Source organism: Myotis brandtii, unplaced genomic scaffold (assembly GCF_000412655.1).
Source record: "Myotis brandtii unplaced genomic scaffold, ASM41265v1 scaffold230, whole genome shotgun sequence".
NCBI classification, from domain to species: domain Eukaryota; kingdom Metazoa; phylum Chordata; class Mammalia; order Chiroptera; family Vespertilionidae; genus Myotis; species Myotis brandtii.
In genome coordinates, this window is record NW_005358650.1 from 6,451,694 (window position 1) to 6,466,260 (window position 14,567).

General features: G+C 38.3%; 1 protein-coding gene across 1 annotated transcript in view; it reads right to left on the reverse strand.

The window, feature by feature from the left end:
- TMEM232 (transmembrane protein 232) overlaps nt 1-14,567 on the reverse strand; it is a 183,194-nt gene that overhangs the window by 82,706 nt on the left and 85,921 nt on the right. Inside the window, exon 11 of the mRNA XM_014539893.1 lies at nt 6,694-6,923. Within this exon, the coding sequence (XP_014395379.1) occupies nt 6,694-6,923 (230 nt within the window). The remainder of the gene's footprint in view (nt 1-6,693; nt 6,924-14,567) is intronic.

The window sequence follows — 14,567 nt, forward strand, 5'->3', positions numbered from 1 at the left end:
AGCCAGCCCCCACCCATGCACCAGGCCTCTATCCTATATAGTAAAAGGGTAATATGCAAACTGACCCTAACAGCAGAAAAACTGGGAATCACTGGTCACTATGACACACACTGACCACCAGGAGGCAGACACTCAATGCAGGAGCTGCCCTCTGGTGGTCAGTGCGCTCTCACTGGAGGGAGCTCTGCTCAGCCACAAGCCAGGCTGATGGCTGCCAGTACAGCAGTGGTGTTGGGAGCCTCTCCTGCCTCCTCAGCAGCACTAAGCATGTCCGACTGCAGCTCAGGCCTGCTTCCTGCTGGCAAGTGGACATCCCCCGAGGGCTGCTGGGCTGCCAGAGGGATATCTGATTGCCATCTTAGGCCCAATCCCCCGGGGGGAAGGCCTAAGCCAGCAAGTGGTCACCCCCGAGGGGTCCCAGACTGCGAAAGGGCACAGGCCGGGCTGAGGGACCCCTTACCCCTGAGTGCACAAATTTTTGTGCACCGGGCCTCTAGTATATCTATAAAAGCCTAAGCAACTGGACAACTGGCCGGTAGCTATGATGAGCACTGACTACCAGAGGGCAGATGCTCAATGCAGGAGCTGCCCCCTGGTGGTCAGTGTGCTCCCACAGCTGGAGCGCCACTCAGCTGATAAATGGGTGCCAGACACCAGGCTCATAGCTGGTGAGTGCAGCTGTGGCAGCGCAAGCCTCTCCCACCTCTGTGGCAGCACTACCGAGATGCGGTGGTGGCAGGAGCAGCGGAGCCAGGATGAGCAGGAGGGGCATGGCCCCTGGCCTGTACTCGGGCTCCTGCCTGACCGCCTGCCCCTTCGCGCACTACTACATCTGTTGGGGATGTCAGACTGCCGGTTTCAGCCCGATCCCCATAGGCCAGGCCCGAAACTGGCAGTCCTATATCCCCTGAGGGGTCCCAGATTGTGAGAAGGCCCAGGCCAGGCTGAGGGACCCCACCGGTGCACAAATCCAGGGGTCTTAAGAGTCTCCAATTTGGCAGAGTTTCTCCCAAACCCAACTTCCCAAGGAGTCCAGTGGCCTTCTAGGAGCACATCTCAATGACTCCAGATTTGGGGCAGCTGACATTTCTAGCATCCCCTGTCCAGCTGATCCCCAACTTCAGATAGCGTGGCAACTGAGCCCAAGGTCTTTTTCACACTTAAATTACAGTACACAGACAGTAGCAGTTGGACAGTGTCTCTTCCCACAAAAAACACTGACTGTCCAATTGCTTCCCACCACTCCAGTGCACTTCAGTGAGATGAGAAATGAGGATCATGCGCCTCTTTTTGCTGCGAATAGGTCTCTACAATAAAGCCTGTTTTTAACCTCTCTCCTGGGATGTAGTGGTATTAACCTTCCCCTACCCTGTCTCCATTCAGCAAATGTTGGTTACACCTAGTTCTATCACTTGAGAATTAGCTCATTTTATAAAGGAAGATGCAGAGGATGTGCAGTAACCTTGGATTCATCCATCCTGTTTATGAAGTCAGTCATGTAAAATTTCCTGCCTAAATGACAACAGATGTTGTCAGTCCATTCTTGCTAGTTTCACCTGGGCTCTCTTCCAGGTGCTGGTCTTATGAATGAAGTCTTCCAACATAAAATTTCCAGCAAACTAAGCATGATAAGAAATAAAGTTTTAAGCTAATATTCTCCTAGTCTTTACATAGGTGCAAAAAAGTAGTTGTTTGTGAGTTTTTAGCAATTCAAGGTATAATCTTAGAAAATACACTTAAGAAACCTCAGAAGCTATATGACCAAAAATTATAGATATGGCAACTAATTTTTGAAAATTTGGTCTTCAGGGTCCTGAATCTCAGCCTTAAGGTAAATTTAAGATAGTTTTACTGACAAAGAGAGGAAAGGAAAATACTATGCTTTGAAGTAGAAGTATTATATGCCTGTTTTTTTTTTTTTTGCTGCAGCTTTTATGATATAGTAAAGAACCATAATGATTTTTTCATTTTGAAAGAACTGCTGAGGGGCAAAAAGAGCATGTACCCAGCAGCATGGTGCATTAACTTAAAGCAAAACCCAAAAATTCAATGTACAGAAGCAAAATAATACATTTTCTTTTGAAAAATTTTATAAAGAAAAGAAGTAAAATCTTCAAGTCATTCAGAACAAAATATATGTTTACGAACATATAAAAGACAGAATTCCTGCTTTCAAAGAATTTTATAGGCTAGAAACACAAGAAAAAAATGTTTTTGGAGAAAATTATAGGTCATGCGATGTAGCAGATGCTTCATTAATAAGGGAAGCATTCTGCCACCCTTGAAAAAGCAAGCTCCCATTTTCTTTTTACTAGTAAATTTTCAGATCTTCACCCTGAAATAAGTATACTTTAGTGCTCTGAGGCAATAAGGAATCTTATCTTAAATTTTCTTTCCGCCTACCTCTTAACTGTGCCCTATATTCTGTAGGAGTCCTTAAATGTTGGCCTTCTTGTAGGCTTTCACATTGCTATTGGTTGAAAACACAAAGTAGAGATTCCTAGGAATACTTGATGAAAAATTGGTGATATGACCCTATGCATGAAGACCTTTAAGAGGTGAAAAAGAACTTAACATACAAAGGGATGTACATTATGTCTTTGTGCTTTACCTATGCACTTCAACATGCTCAGATGTTCATTAATTGTATTAATTCCAGTTTGTGGATCTGGACATGGGAGGTGGAGAATTAACAAAAGGAGTTAGCTATAAGGCTGTTGAGTAGATGGAGGACCAAGCAAAAAAGAAAATTTTCCACTATTGTTTAGTGAGCCAGTGGCTTCTTTTTTTTTTTCAATGCATAGCTTACATTTAAGCTTGCTTTCCAACAACTTTTTAAAAAACAGGGATATCCCATATCCTTTTAAAAATATATATATTTTTATTGATTTCAGAGAGGCAGGGAGAGGAAGAGAGAGATAGAAACATCAATGATGAGAGAGAATCATTGATTAGCTGCCTCCTGCAGGCCCCACAACCGGGCATGTGCCCTGCCTGGAAAATGAACCATGACTTCCTGGTTCCTAGGTCAATGCTCAACCTTTGAGCCATACTGACTGGACTATCCCATATCCTTAATAGACAATAGCGACTAGGCCTGACCTAACTTTGTCTTGATGTCATTGAGCTATAGCCCTCCTCCAATCACCTCTTTTGTACCCAGAGATTAGTTTGCACCAAACTGCACCTGGAAATGTGTACACTCCAGGTGGCACTGTCCACATGCACTACAGCATAAATGGTGCAATGTGAGAGTCGCCATGGGAGCTTCCGCTAGAGAGATGCCCAGGCTGCTGTACCCCTGGGAGTTTCTCATGTGAGCCTGGGACTCTAAGCTTAATTGCTAGGGCTCATTATGAGCAGTGAGGAAATGGATAAGGAGATAATACTTATTCAAATATTTATTCAGTGATGAATGCTTATCATTTAGGTAATGAATTATAGGCTCTGATGAGAAGCTTTTTAATAATCTTTAAAAGCCTATAGGTTTCTTTGGGTCTTAACCCCACTGCTCCTTTCTGTCTCTTCTCTGAGTTTGCATATTCTCTTCTCTTACTCCAAGGCCCTGTGCATACCCCTCTATTTTTACCTTTCATCCTCAGTGTGTCTGACTTTCCCCTTATATCTTTTCCCTTTCCTTTTGGTCTCTCTCATCTTTCTCTCTACTTATAACTTTTATTGCTCTGTTCTATTTTAAGCATTCCCAGTATGTCTCCTTTTCTCTCTCTGTCTTTCCTTTCTATGTCCCAGCAAGCACCATTCATCACCATCTGTCTCTTTCCCTTGCTGTTTGTTTAAACTCCTTTTGTCAAAATCTAATTTCTTTTATTTTTCTAGTTTCTTTCTTCCCTTCCTTTAACTGACCATGATGAGAAACCAAAGTACACTCAGTGTCCTCTCATTGTGGTTCCAGATAGATTTTTCTTCGATGTCTGCAATCCCTTAAGAATAGACAGGAGGCATTTGGGGATTCTAAAGTAAATCTCAATACCCATGACATTTAAAGCTGGCATTTCCATTGTACCTTGATCACACTGCAATTTTTTATATGTTTTTATTGATTTTTAGAGAGAGAGGGATAAAGATATAGAAACATCAATGATGAGAGAAACATCACCAATCAGCTGCTTCCTGCATGCCCCCAACTGGGGATCGAGCCCGCAATGGGCATGTGCCCTGACCAGGAATCAAACTGGTGACATCCTGGTTCATGGGTTGATGCTTAACCACTGAGCCACACTGACCAGGCAGATCATATTGCAATTTTATAAATATTTATAACATATGCTGAAGAATATTTTTATAAGTACCGCGCGCTAACCGATTGCGCCACTGGAGCTCCGGAAGAATATTTTTAAATGTTTAGTTCTGTACCTGAGACTACTAAAGTGCAGGCTGTGTGATACTTAATCTCAAATTTACAAACCTTCCTCATTGATTTAAAAAAAAATTTTTTTAATGCTTACATCTATGTAAAAATTCCTCTCAAGCATGTTTATTTTTCTGTTGACTCTGCACAAAAGAAAAGCCTGCCTACTAATCTTGCTCCATCCAATAATTATACCTGCAATAATTGGGCAGCAACAGTCCCATGATTTGGAAACTCACATAATGATTTAAACAAAGGCTAAAAAAAAAATGTTCCAAATGATTTAGCATCTCTTTCAAGAAATTAGAAAATCAACCACAAAATAGATCAAAGGATAGAAGCAGTAACAGATTAATAGACATAAGAACATACATGAGTTAGAATCCAAAATCTGGTTCATTGAAAAAATAATATAAAATAGATAAAACACTCAATAAATGAATGAAGGAAAATAAAGGGACAAAATGTAAATTTACAGAATAACAATTGGCTAAGAGGAGAATAACCACAGAAACAGAGAGAATGAAAGGAATCTTAAGACACTACTTTGTTCAATTATGGCTAGGTAAATTCTGAAAAATGGAGTGAAATAATATTCGATGAAAGCATAATATGCTAAAATTGACTTAAGAAGAAAGAGAAAGTTCAAAAGAGGCTGGTATTCAGGATTGACACTCCAAATAATTGTATGGCAAGAGCCTCAAAAGTAAGAACTTAATCTAGCTGTTCTTGCACATTATGACTGAATAACAGCCTTGCCAATACCCACATAAAATGGAAAAATTTGACAAAGAGCTACCCTTAGAAGAAGCATAAGGTACTGATAGTCTAAGAGGGAATTCTACCAAAGTTTGACAGAGTAGATAATTTAAATTACTGAAATTATTTTAGAACATAGAAAAATAAAATAAGTTGGAATTTAGTTTTTAATTAAGATAGCAATTAAAATAAAAATATTGAAGAAAGATAGATGACAATAAATATTGCTGGGACAATTGAGTGGTCACATGGAACAATCCCTCACACCAAAAACAACAACAACAAAACCCTTCCATTAATTAGACCAATGATTAAAAATGTTCAAAATGAGTCCTTAAAAGTACCAGGAGACAGTGTGACAAATTTTAAATCTAAAACATGCTTAAACCATAGTGAAACTTGATAAATGTTATTATGTAGAAAAATGACTATATGGCAACAAAATATTATAAACAAAATTTAAAGATAAATTAAAAATGGTGCAAAAAATAAACATTTGTAATTCTAACCATAAACAAAGGGACATATTGATTAATAGGCAAATAGTTCTTGCAAAGCAGAGAAGAGAAAAGACAAAAACACAACAGAAAAATGGACAAAATAAGTAGGAGTTATTCCCATATAAAGAAAAAATAAAAAGGCTTTAAACATATAAAAGGTGTTTGAAACACTCATCTTAAGAAAAACAAAAATGAAAGCTACTTCTGGAAACTATACTTTTCAGAATGTCAAAACCCAAAAGTTGTCAACATCATCTGTTGGAAATACTAAAGAAAAACTAGGCAGTCTCATATATTGACAGGCACTAAGATATATTAAATTTTCACAACTCCACTAAAAGGCAATTTGGAAATATCTACCCACGTTACAAAGGCATCTGCCTTCTGACACAGCAGTTATACTTCTGAGAATTCATCTTACAGGCAATTATTCCACATTGAAAAATATATCTATGTGAAAGTTTACTTTTGTGGTAGTCTGTAGTAGTAGACAATCAAAAACAACCAAATGCCAACCAAAAGGCAACTGGTTCAATAAATTGTAGTGCATCCTTACTAAGGAAAATATCATAACTGATTAAAAAATAATGATGATAAAATGCTCTATGTACTGGCATAGAAAGTTCTCTAAGAAATGAAGTTAAGTGAAAAATGCAACAGATATTTAGTATACCAACTTTCATGTAAAAATTGAGAAAAAAATTAAAATTTACTTATAATTTCTTATATTTAGATTGTGTAGAACCTGGAATGATTCACAAGCAATTAATGATAAGAGGAGGTGGGGGTAAACTAGTCAATTGAAGGTCAGTGATGGGAGGGAAGCTTTCACTTTATTAAAACATTGATTTATATTTTATAATAATACCTATTTTAAATAATCAAAATAATTTTTGAGAAGGGAATACTTGGTCTTGATAGAATACCTAGGTGGTGCTAGAGCCAAGATTTGAATTAAAAAAAAACTGAATTAAATACTGTGGCACATGATTATAAATAATTTCTATGACTTTGAAATATAATGTGTTAGAATAACAGCACTATTTGAATAGTGCTTTACTTTACCTTACAGTAAAATGTAGAACTTTCTTCTTCATAGAATCTTGCTTTTTATACAGATATTTTGTTTTATGCGGTTTTATCAATGGTTTTTTCAAAGGAAGAATATCAGCGGTGGGGAAGAATAGTCTGGAAAGGATGTTGGCAACTCTCCATCCTATATATTTGGAGAAAATTTCATCCCCTCCATTTGATGAAACTCTAGTGAAAGGATCTGTGGGGTCATTTAACTCAGCCTGTTGAAAGAAAAGAAAAAGGAACCAGTTAAGATAGCATTAAATTGGAGGGAAAGTGATATATTATTAAATAAAAAATAAAATGTATGTTTGTTTTCTTTGACTAATGTTGCAGTCTTTCTGTTAATAAAAAAAGCCTTTATAAAATAGTAGTCTCCCCAAAAAATATTAAAATAATTACCATTTTCAATGACATACAAAATTAAGCAAGAATGAAATTTTGAAATAACATTTTTGAATATAGTGATATAATTTTTATTTTAAATTTGCATACTTCCCACACAAGAATTTCATAACCATTTATAGTATTTATTTAATAAGTAAGCAAGCAGTTGAAGAAATATAGGCATTTTATCTACGGCCATACCACCCTGAACGCGCCCGATCTCGTCTGATCTCGGAAGCTAAGCAGGGTCGGGCCTGGTTAGTACTTGGATGGGAGAAATATAGGCATTTTATTAAATAAGAATTTCACTTCTCTATGTATAATCCAAACTTTCCTTGGAATCAACAGAAAATTTCTATAGAACAAAATTTGTGTTAAGTAAAAAAGCAAAAAGGGCTTTGTATTTAACTTACATTAAAGGTGTTCTAGGATTAGATTTAGATTTAGATTAAATTGAACATGTTCTAATAACAAAAAAAACCTAATATAAGAATTCCACAATGTTTATCCAATCTTTACTATTCTGTATTTTCCTATTTATATTCAATAATGTTCATGACAGATTTTATATTACATCTTCTTTTGAAATGTCTAAAGGAATATTTTCATTGGCTGAAATTGGTAATAACAAATGAAAATATAAGTTCCAAAACGTCATGTATTATACTTGTATACTTGTTTATAAGGTTCAGAATAGGTTTCTGTTAGGAATTCTCTCTCACAAATAAATTATATACGTTCTCCTTGCATTTAAGTTTTTACACTTTTTTATTCAATGATATCAATCTTCATGCAGTTTATTACAAGTCACTAAAGATTCATTTTATATGCTTATCGATCTTATGGTAGAAAATGAAGGAGTGGAAAATGCCTTTTTGCACATGAACAACTAACTAAGTCTCTTTAGGATTCCAAGATCAAGCTTGGTTCAATGAAATACTGTTTAAATATTGACTATTGTATTATTTAAACAAAATTATTGTGAAAAAAATGAGAACAATCCTATATAATAAAAGGCTAATATGCAAATCTACCAAACAGCAAAATGACCAGTAGCTATGCTGAGCACTGACCACCAGGGGGCAGATGCTCAATGCAGGAGCTGCCCCCTGGTGGTCTGTGCGCTCCCATAGGGGGAGCGCTGCTCAGCCAGAAGCCGGGCTCATGGCTGGCAAGTGCAGTGGCAGTGGCGGGGTCCCCTCCCACCTCCGTGGCAGCGCTAAGAATGTCTGACTGATGGCTTAGGCCCACTCCCGGCAGTTGGACATCCCCCGCGAGCTCCTGGACCACCTTTCACGATGGTTCCCTGGTTGTAATTCCAGTTAATCCCTCCCCCATTGATGTCCAAGGCATATAATTTCAAATATGGGTCAAATGCATCGTTGCTGGATCTATTAAAAGGTTTTGCTTGTTTGTTTTCCTACAGAAAGTAGCCAGGAAATAGTATGGGCTTTGTAGTTAGAAAGATCTGAAATCAGGTCTGGCTTTTCCATGTACTAGTTTTAAGAATGTAAACTTGGGAAATTTAAATTCTATAGGCTTATGTTTGGTGCTTGGTTTAGTCCCATCTTATATTTCATTGTGATATGGAGTTAATAATAACTGCCTTTCAGAATTTTGTAAGGGTTCTTTAGATGGCAGAGGTGATCTGTCTAGTAGACAGTGACAAGTTCAATGGGTGTCAGTTCCTTTCAGGGCTTCTCTAAGGCAAAGCACTAATGCTCCAGCCCCTGCACCTCCTTCCACCACCAACCCACGGAAGACTTGGTCCATCCTCTGCTGGGCTGAAAACAGTGTTATGTTGTCACTTTTATATTAGAACTAGAGGCCCAGTGCACAAAATTCGTACATGGGTAGGGTCCCTAGGCCTGGCTGGCGATCAGGGCTGATCAGATTCCCTGCCTCCCCACCTCCTCCTTCCCTCATTCCCTCAGTGCCCCACCACCACAGCTGGTCACCCACCATGTTCTGTGCTGCCCCTGGTGGTCAGCGTATGTCATAGCAAGCAATTGAACTCCCGTTCTCCCGGTTGAACTCCTGAGGGGACACTTTGCATAGTAGCCTTTCATATATATACTAGAGGCCCGGTGCACAAAAATTTGTGCACTCAGGAGGGTCCTTCAGCCTGGCCTGTGCCCTCTTGCAGTCTGGGACCCCTCGGGGGATGACCACCTGCTGGCTTAGGCCCGCTCCCTGGGGGATCAGGCCTAACCTGGCAGTCAGACATCTCTCTGGCAGCCCGGGAGCCCTTGGGAAATGTCCACTTGCCAGCGGGGAGCAGGCCTAAGCTGCAGTCGGACATCCTTAGCGCTGCTGAGGAGGCGGGAGAGGCTCCCACCACCACCGCTGTACTGGCAGCCGTCAGCCTGGCTTGTGGCTGAGCAGAGCTCCCCCTCTGGGAGCGCACTGACCACCAGGGGGCAGCTCCTGCATTGAGCATCTGCCCCCTGGTGGTCAGTGTGTGTCATAGTGACCAGTGATTCCCAGTCGCTCTGCTGTTAGGGTCAATTTGCATATTACCCTTTTATTATATAGGATAGATATTTGTCAAACAGGATCATGATTATACTTCTATTAGTCATATTTTTGTATAATAGTCTTCCTTTTTCTCTTAAAGCCATTATTCTAATGTTACAACATTCAGCAACTTAAATACCTCCTTGGAAGTAGATGTGCACAAAATATTAATGACCATTCCTTATACCAGAATTCAAATTCATGAACTTACTACTAGTTTGCATGCTAATGAACGTTACCACCAACTCCATCTTTAAATGTTATTTATACATTTACAGTTTCATTATAGGTTCCTATTTTTTTTATTTTAGCAATGCCCATATAGGCTTTAAAATTCAGGGTTTTTCTTATTGCATTGTTGAAACTTGACATTTTTCTTAAGAACAAATGGCATTTTTAATATCTATGTTAATTTTACTGATTGAGTATTAAAATTGGAAAAGTTGTATTCTTGAATATTTATCTTATACATATTCTAACCATATGCAGGAGCATGGCTTTGTATTGGGTATAAAGATGGTAAAAACTGCCATTAATGAAGGTTAGCAGGAAGATGGTTAAGTCAACACAAGGGGAAATTCTAAGGATACCGTAATTCAGCTAATTCACTATCCTTGACATGAGAATAAAAAGAAAGAAATAGGATGTTAAGCCATTGTAACAAAATTTGCAGCTAATTCTACCTCTCTTGCTATCACTTTTATGTCTCTACGTGTCCTTAACTAATCTTAGAGCTAGGAATATTTAAGTTTTTTTGTGAGAAAAATGGTAATTTTGTTCTTTAAACCTCAACATTTAAATATAAGGAACTCATAGTTAGTCTCAAAAGACTATTTCCTACAGGAGTTATAAAATCTTACAAAGGACAAAATGAGTAACTCCTTGCTACTCCTTAGACCATTATTATTGTCATTACTTCATGGGAGCATATTATAAATACAGAATCACAGGCCCTATTCCTTTACACACAATAAAGTTTAAGATGGACTGATGTTGTAGATTAAGAAAGAGACTAGTTGGGAATATCTCATTTTCCAATTTACTAGTTGTCAGATACTGCACAAGTTATCTAACCATTCTGAGCACATTTCCTTATTCCTAACATGAGGTGATAATACTGCACATTCTTGGGTTGTTGTTAAGATTAAACACAAGAATGGAATATATTTTTTCACAGTGTCTGGCATGCAAATACTTTTTCACTAAATATTAATTTCTTATATTTAATTTTGGAAAGAGGCACAGTAGAAATGGCAGAGCAAAGCTTTGGGTTAAGCTCACGAATGTATACATCACTTGTTTTAATTCTGTTTAGACTCAGATCCTCCTCTCTGTGTGGGTGATGATGGTGGGAGCTATGGGGGTTAAATGAGTCAATATATGTAAAACCAGGGGCCCAGTGCACGGATTTGTACACCTTGAAAGGAACTTTGGGCCATGAGGCAGCAGTGGGCACAGGGGTGGGTTTCGGCCCATCCTCTGCGCCCCTGCCAGGCCCCTCCCACCAGGCCCCTCCCCCCCACGTCCCATTTGCCATCTGCCCTGCTCCCACCACTGCTTTCTACTCCCATTTGCTGATGATGCCAGCCCCACTCACACCTGCTGATGGCGTGCAGTGATTGGGGCTGGCGCCAACAGCAGGTACGAGTGGGGCCGGCGCCAGCGGCAGGTGCGAGTGCTGGGTGGGACTGTGGCTTGTGGGAGCAAAGAATTTTCAGTAACCACCAGAGGCTCACCCTGATGACAGCGACTGGCGCCCCGCCTTGATCTGGTGACCCCACTCACTTGTTCCACCATCCCACTGCAGCTGACACCCACCATGTTCAGTGCTCTGCTGCCAACGCGTGCTCCCTGGTGGTCAGCGCACATCATAGCGACCAGTTGTTTGGTTGTTCGGTTGTTGCGCCGTTCAGTCTATTTGCATATTAGGGTTTTATATATATATAGATACTTAGCAGTGTGCCTGGTGCATTGTAAAAGCTCTACAAATATTTTGTTCTCTTAAATAATATATCTGTTACATTGGAGTTCTGTTGATTAAGTATTTAGGACTTTGTTGTTCCAAAAATACATCTCCCTTTCCACACTGTTTCCATTTATGTCAAAAGAGGAGGCATATGTGGAGGAGGAGATAGGTACTGAGAGAAAAGAGACTAATAGTGTTGTTTTTTCTATTTTGCTGCTTTATAGAGTACATTCAAAGTATGGAAATATTGTTAAGAATGAAAACAAATTTTATTTTAAAGATCTCACCATGAAATGTTAACTACAAAGTGCTTTCCCTGATGAGTACTCCAAATAAAGTCACCTATTCATTTTATCTGTACATATTTCTTTTTGATATTTTAGGTCATATACCAGATGGCATAAAGCATTTATACATGATGACTTTTCCTAGGTGTGCCAACATATGCTGCTGAATTGCTTATACAGAAGAGCCTTGCTCATTGCAAGTCTCCCTGGAAGTATTTCAAACAAAGCACATCAATTAACATTTGTTTATTATGCCACTGTGAGTATATGGCAGTTTTTTATTTCTTTCCCAAATACTCAGGCAACAGTTGGGTTTATATTGAGTATGTCAGTTGAAGGGCTCATGTTTAGGAATCTATTTAGACCTGTTTTTTATTTCAAATCTGCTATTAGATATCTCACCTTTCCTTTAGCCTCCATTAAGCATCAAATTTTACGAACAGATATAACAAGATCAGTAACCACCAGAGGCTCACCCTGATGACAGCGACTGGCGCCCCGCCTTGATCTGGTGACCCCACTCACTTGTTCCACCATCCCACTGCAGCTGACACCCACCATGTTCAGTGCTCTGCTGCCAATGCGTGCTCCCTGGTGGTCAGCGCACATCATAGCGACCAGTTGTTTGGTTGTTCGGTTGTTGCGCCGTTCAGTCTATTTGCATATTAGGGTTTTATATATATATAGATACTTAGCAGTGTGCCTGGTGCATTGTAAAAGCTCTACAAATATTTTGTTCTCTTAAATAATATATCTGTTACATTGGAGTTCTGTTGATTAAGTATTTAGGACTTTGTTGTTCCAAAAATACATCTCCCTTTCCACACTGTTTCCATTTATGTCAAAAGAGGAGGCATATGTGGAGGAGGAGATAGGTACTGAGAGAAAAGAGACTAATAGTGTTGTTTTTTCTATTTTGCTGCTTTATAGAGTACATTCAAAGTATGGAAATATTGTTAAGAATGAAAACAAATTTTATTTTAAAGATCTCACCATGAAATGTTAACTACAAAGTGCTTTCCCTGATGAGTACTCCAAATAAAGTCACCTATTCATTTTATCTGTACATATTTCTTTTTGATATTTTAGGTCATATACCAGATGGCATAAAGCATTTATACATGATGACTTTTCCTAGGTGTGCCAACATATGCTGCTGAATTGCTTATACAGAAGAGCCTTGCTCATTGCAAGTCTCCCTGGAAGTATTTCAAACAAAGCACATCAATTAACATTTGTTTATTATGCCACTGTGAGTATATGGCAGTTTTTTATTTCTTTCCCAAATACTCAGGCAACAGTTGGGTTTATATTGAGTATGTCAGTTGAAGGGCTCATGTTTAGGAATCTATTTAGACCTGTTTTTTATTTCAAATCTGCTATTAGATATCTCACCTTTCCTTTAGCCTCCATTAAGCATCAAATTTTACGAACAGATATAACAAGAATTGTAGATGATAGAAGAGTATAATTAATTTAAAAACATAAAAAATGGGAGCACATAATATAGTTAGTAATGGGTTTACCAATGATATAGAGAAATTGACACATTTATTACAAAATTTTATTCATAAAATCAATAGTTTCATATAAATTGCATATTTATTTTTAAAGTATAAATAGAAAATTTCTACTTAATTTCACAAAGACTCAAGTATACTCAACACTTAAAAAATAAATCCTGCCCATTATACATTAGTTTACAGTTAAGGCTGTTTCACTCTGTGTAGGAAATATTACTTTACAGGACGAGACGTTCGGGGACCAAGGTGTTAGGAAAAAAATAAAGGTTGTGCTATAAACTGTCATTTGCATTAACTGAAATAAGAGTGAATACATATTTGATTTGAGATCACAGCATATGGGGCACAAGCCTTTGCTGTATAGATTTTTTTTTTAGATAGTCTCCATTCATGTTGAGCAGTGAGGCATCACCTAAAGACTGACAGTTTTTATCCTGTATAAGAAAGCTTCTAGCTAGTTCATACTATAAAATGTATTGCCCAAAGAGGTATCACAGAGCAATAATATGGTGGTTCAATGGGTTTAGAAATTAGTAAGTTATTAAGAGAAAACTAAGGATGTTTAAGGATAAATAACTAACCTCTGTAGTTTTATTACTGTAATACTGTTGCCATGATAGTGCCACAAAAAGAAAAGATCTTGAGTTTATCATGCTCATGTTTTATTGTAAAATTAGACACACCTGTAAAGATAACTGATATAGAAAGTGTTCAGACTATTTCAGACAAGAAAATATAGTTTTAATAAATTCAGAATATTTGCTCTCATACATCAAACCTATAGACCAAATGTGCTCATTCCTTTTTCTTAATGTGCTCAGTCTTTTGAAATTGTTTTTCTTTGTCTTATTCATATGTGTGATGTTTAGTTGTTTAACTTATTCTATAGTACCATTATTAACTCCCTTAAGGTAGGCTTTAAAATATGAAATAATTATGACTGTTTTCCTCAGAGAAATTAAGCATAAAAGGAATGGAGTTTCGGCTCCTCTCCAAAAACCTTGCTCCTCTCCAAAAACCTTACTCCTCTCCAAAAACCTGCCAGTAGGGGAGGGAAATCATGTTGAAAGGGAGAGGAAGGTGACATTATGTCCTTCTTGTGAAAAAGTCAGCCCTTAGATTCTGAGAATATGGGGTTCTCTTAACAGAAATAGGGTGGATGAACAGCTTGGAAAGAAAGGTTCT